Source organism: Myxocyprinus asiaticus, chromosome 38 (assembly GCF_019703515.2).
Source record: "Myxocyprinus asiaticus isolate MX2 ecotype Aquarium Trade chromosome 38, UBuf_Myxa_2, whole genome shotgun sequence".
In the NCBI taxonomy this organism is placed as follows: domain Eukaryota; kingdom Metazoa; phylum Chordata; class Actinopteri; order Cypriniformes; family Catostomidae; genus Myxocyprinus; species Myxocyprinus asiaticus.
In genome coordinates, this window is record NC_059381.1 from 4,343,837 (window position 1) to 4,348,946 (window position 5,110).

At 39.5% G+C, this 5,110-nt stretch overlaps 1 protein-coding gene and 2 non-coding genes across 3 annotated transcripts; all 3 read right to left on the reverse strand.

Annotated features, from left to right (window-relative positions):
• On the reverse strand, positions 1-5,110 carry rpl37 (ribosomal protein L37). The gene is made up of 4 exons (XM_051678266.1): positions 5,032-5,110; positions 3,691-3,826; positions 3,308-3,392; positions 1-102 (listed from the first exon to the last, which is right to left on the reverse strand). The coding sequence occupies exons 1-4, from the start codon at positions 5,032-5,034 to the stop codon at positions 33-35; spliced, it is 294 nt and encodes a 97-aa protein (XP_051534226.1). The 5' UTR covers positions 5,035-5,110; the 3' UTR covers positions 1-32.
• LOC127429430 (small nucleolar RNA SNORD72) lies at positions 347-425 on the reverse strand. Its single transcript, XR_007895291.1, has one exon. It is a non-coding gene; the product is annotated as a small nucleolar RNA SNORD72 (small nucleolar RNA).
• LOC127429429 (small nucleolar RNA SNORD72) lies at positions 3,503-3,581 on the reverse strand. Its single transcript, XR_007895290.1, has one exon. It is a non-coding gene; the product is annotated as a small nucleolar RNA SNORD72 (small nucleolar RNA).

Here is a 5,110-nt window from a genome sequence, read left to right on the forward strand (position 1 = left end):
TTTGAAACATAACTTTTATTGGAAACACAAGTTTATGAGGAGCTGGATGCAGCTACTGCTGCCCGACGGGGCTTGGGCACGGTTCCCTCACGGAATCCATTTCTGAAACACAGAGAAAACATGCTTCAGCAAACAAAAAGACAGAAAAAATAAAAAGGGCATCTTGTGAAATTTTTGAGCTTCATCTAGTTGCATTTTTACAACACTAGAGACTCAAATTCAAAAACACTTAACATGCCTGTGTAGATTATTCGTCATGTCCCTCCTGTTTTAAATATGTTGCTGTGAGCAAAACTGCATAAGAGTAATGAAAACAGATTCCTAACAGATGTCAGTGTACATCTCAGGCTTACCTCAATATTAAATTGTTTTCACTGGACAGTCATTTGTTTAGACATTTATTTTTTGGACATCATTGGTAAGCCTAGATGCTCATCTGACCTGACGACAACCACATTTTTGGTAAATATAGTTTTGCAAAACCATTATGATTGGGGCTCCCAAGAACATCTCTAGCAACTAGTGGTGTAATATGGCAACAAACTAAACTAACTCCTGTCCACCGTTTTGACCTTTCTCTTGATCAAATGGTAGAGACTGGAACCAGCAATAACATCAGATTTCCAGGGAACAACAAGCATTTTACACAAGTTTTGATGAAAGAACCTGAAAACGCTCATTCACTGTCATCTGAACCAGTGTCAAAAGCGAAACCACACGAGAGCGACCCAGCATGTGCGATAGAGACTGAATGGCCACCAGAGAAAATAATAGTTTTGATATTTTAAACATCAGTATTCAATGTTTTGTAGCGGTTTAATAAGTATGATTTAAATAACAATTATTATCTTTTAATGTACCATGAATAATTGCGATTAATCACAGAAAACGATTTAAGGAATAGTTCACCCAGAAATGAAAATTCTCTCCTTTACTCACCCTCATGCCATCCTGGATGTGTATGACTGACTTTTTTCAGCAGAACACAAAGATTTTTAGAAGAATATCTCGGCTCTTTTGGTCCATACAATGTAAGTGAATGGGTGTCAACATTTTGAAGCTCCAAAACTCATATAAGCCAGCATAAAAGTAATCCTTACAATGCCAGTGGTTAAATCCATGTCTTCACAAGCGATATGATAGATGTGGGTGAGAAACAGATCAATATTTACTATAAATTCTCCTCCCTGCTCAGTAAATCTCCACTTTAACTTTCTTCCTGTGCTTTTGGTGATTCACATTCTTCATGCATACGCCCCCTACTGGGCAGGGAGAAGACTTTCTAGCAAAAATGGACTTTAATATTGATCTGTTTCTCACCCATACCTATCATATCACTTCTGATGATATGCATTTAACCACTGGAGTCATATGGATTACTTTTATGCTGCCTTTATGTGCTTTTTGCAGTGTAAATTTTGGCACCCATTCACTTGCCTACTTATTGACCTACTGAGCTGAGTAGATATGATATTATTATAAAAATCTTCATTTGTGTTCTTAAGTCATACACATCTGAGATAGCATGAGGGTGAGTAAATGATTAGAAATTTTGGGTGAACTATTCCTATTTTTGTGGCTATCCATTTTGCTACAGCAATCGTGAAACTGCGTTCATGATTCGCATCAGGGCAACAACACCGCTTTGAACTACATATGAAAAGTGCTTGCAGACAAAAATGTCTCATTCTCCGTTTTGGTGATAAAGGTGCTATATGTAAGATTGACAACAAGCGTTTGAAATGGGTACTGCAGTCTAAATTCAAAATATTGGAGAGTTGTCTGCCCCGCCCCAGACACAAAGCTCATGCGGGTTGCCAGAATTAGCCAACTTAGCATCTGTTTTAAAGGATTTCTGGGCTTTAAGCTGTCTCCATCTTCCAAAGGCATCTCCAATATTTATCCTTTTTTTACTACGCCTCTGGTCATGGTGGTTTTTAGACAGATGGCGAGGCTTTTTAGGTCGGGTGGAATCTGTTATCTCTGATCCAGTTCGTTTGCTGGCTTCCATGGCTGCAGCACGCAGTGTAGTTTGCCTGCAAACTTGTTCAAATCTGGCAACCCGGCAGTGTCGAAATACTATTGGTGAGTGGGCAGTGGGCGGGATCACACAGGCCAAAACATAAACTCCATCCTGGCATGGAAACTTCAAAGTAGAATATACTGGCTGTAGCATTGTTAACAGAGAAGCCAGTATTTCAACTTAGCATGTTTCCTAATTCTCTAATGACATAGTATGGTCATTTTTTGATTTAGTACAGTAAAAATATTACATAGCACCTTTAAGACTTGACATGCTTCTATGGTAATTAGAATGCACCTTACTTAGGATGAAAAGTACTTTGTCACAAGTCCCATCTGGGTTTGTTTTGTACAACACATAGCATTAAAAGAGGTCCTTTCTCCATCATTTGATCACTGACACGAATGTTGTGTGTCCGTCAGAGTAAAGCCCTGGGTACACTTCCAAATGACGTAAACGCTCAGCGTCTGCATATAGTAGAACGTGAGACTGTCAAAGTATACCCCATTTAACCGTGCGCGCATACACAGGAGGTTGGCACATGCACACTACGACTGCTATGAGACACCGGACTTTCTCTTCAGGAGTTTAGATCCATAAAGATGTCTTTATATTCCTTCAGACTCAAGTTATACAAATGCAGGTACCTCCAGACCTCCTCACACACACGCTCTCTTGACTTGCACATCCACTGTTATTGTTTTTACCTTCATTTCCTGATGTTTAGCGGCGATTATCTTCTTGTAGCGCTTCTTTGTGATAGCAAAGGCTCAAAATGTAAGTGTCGCCTCCTTGTGGACCCAGTAATTAGTGCAAATAACTCCAGGCACATGCGCATTCAGCGTGTTCAAAGATGAGTGGTTTAAAAATTCAGACAATACGCATTAAGTGCTCGAGCACTCTGCTGCTGACGAGATTTGCGTCAGGCGTCCTGTTTGCGGACGTGCAGTGTTCGCGTCGGAGCGAAGCATACTTTGGGCTTAATGACCCTTCTAACCAGTGTTCATGCTGGTTTATGCTCTATTAAAAGGTAAATGCGTTAATTGCGATTAAGAGCAATTAGCGCATTAAACTTTTTAAATAAATCGCATGCGTTAATGTAATTGACAGCTCTAATGAAAATACTTCTAGAAAACAAAAATTTCTAAACAAATTACAAGTATGATTTAACTAAAAATAAAAAAAGCCTTCTGAGGCATGTTGCTGCTTCTCCAAAGGATAAAACCACATGACGATGTACACAAACAATCTTGGACCTGGTGACTGCAATGCATTTAATCTCACCTGAACCTACGGAACACGACCTTCATGTGTCTCATACGGCCGGTTCCTGTGGTGCTACGTCTCTTGGCCTTAGCGCTCCAGTTGTCTACAAAAACACAATGATTACACCATTAAATATACAAATGAGAGCAGCCAATGCATAACATCAGACCAGCACCTGTGCTCAATCACCAGCCTGTCCATAAACACTGCTCAGGCTTACCTCAGAGTAAAAACTATTATCACTGGACAGTCATTTGTTCAGACATTTATTTTTGGACATCACTGGTAAGCTTAGATATGGTAGATAGAACACAGATGCTGACATTATCCATATGCAAACTATCGTAGACCACATACAGACTAAAGCATGGTCCATTGCAAGGGTGGATTGGGATACTCACACTTTCTCTTGCGCTTGGCAGGGTAGCCACACTTCCCACAGGTGGACTTCTGCAGGTGATATGCCTTGGAGCCACAGCGGCGGCACAGTGTGTGCGTCTTATTACGGCGCTTACCGAAAGATGACGTACCCTTCGTCTGGAAAACAACATAGGAAACTTAACCCTTGTGTGACCTTAGGGACATTTTTGTCTTTTTCATTTTTTAAGTAATTCTGGCTGTTTATGCCAACAGCATAAATTTTGCCAAAGGTGTGTATTTTTGGGGGAATTTTGATATTTCAACCTCAGTTCCTATAATACACTGTGTAGTTACACTCAGGACCTTAAAAGGCAAAAATGTCCCCATTGAAACGGCAATATTTGATCCCGGTGCCATTAAAGCATAAATCATGAATTCTATTATATTATGCTTTTATTCCGGAGCCCTGGCTTCAAAATGTAATTTATTTTATATTTTCCACCAGATGGCGCCATTTTTCTCATGTTTAGCCTATGGAGCAAATACATACTTTTTTCCTATTTTCTGTTTGCTGTATTATTGAGCACTGCAGGCCAGTTGAATAAATGATGCAGCTAAAATTGTGTGGGTGTGTTGGTATGGATGTCAGAGTGTGTTTTGTATGTATTGAGAAATATGTGTGTGTTTGTAAAAAACAACAGTGGCATTATGTAAACAAACTGGCATTTAAAGGGTTAAAATCCTGAAAATTAATTGATATTTGGTAGTTGTCTTATGTTGGTTAAAAAAATCTAAGTCAGTGAAAGTGGAAAATAATATTAATACATAATATTTTTATGGCAGTTTTTTGACGTTGACATTTTTGTCCTCTAAGGACCTCTGTGTAACTTTTTTTAATTGACGCACAAGGGTTAATTCAGGTAAGTGTATGACGTTTAGACATGCTCCCTAGATAGGTAGCTCACTAGGTTTTGAGCCGCAGTTAGCGTGTTTGCCAACAGACAACTATATTAACTCATGTAACGTAAATACACCATTAGAAATACTTTTCAGGCAAAAGTCTGGTCTGAAAGTGTAATACAGACTGTTATAGACTCAGACTTATGAAGATAGGTCTTTATAACTTTGCGTAAACCAAAACTTGGTTATTTAAACGCTAACAGGCTCGTTTTGGATGCTCGCCGTGTCTGTACGGAAAAGGCTACTTGACATGCTAATGGACAACATCAAACTATAACTCTTATCATCGCTGAATCGCAAACATAATGGATGATACCGAATTCTGGATATGAGTTCGTCTTTATTATTAACTGTGGTGTGTTAAAAAATGCGCCGTAAAACAGATGTTTGGGGATTTTGAAGGCGAGCGCTTCGGAACTCACCATCTTTCCTTAGAGTTGAATCAAAAGAGGCCGGAACAGGCGCGAGTGTACCACTAAAAAAGCACCGGTGCTCTTCCGG

Coding starts and splice junctions, on each gene's coding strand:
- rpl37 (XM_051678266.1), bottom strand. Junction 3,393..3,690: donor TGCCAAGCGCAAGAGAAAGT/GTGAGTATCCCA, acceptor GTGTTTTTGTAG/ACAACTGGAGCGCTAAGGCC. Junction 103..3,307: donor GTCGTGTTCCGTAGGTTCAG/GTGAGATTAAAT, acceptor TCTGTGTTTCAG/AAATGGATTCCGTGAGGGAA.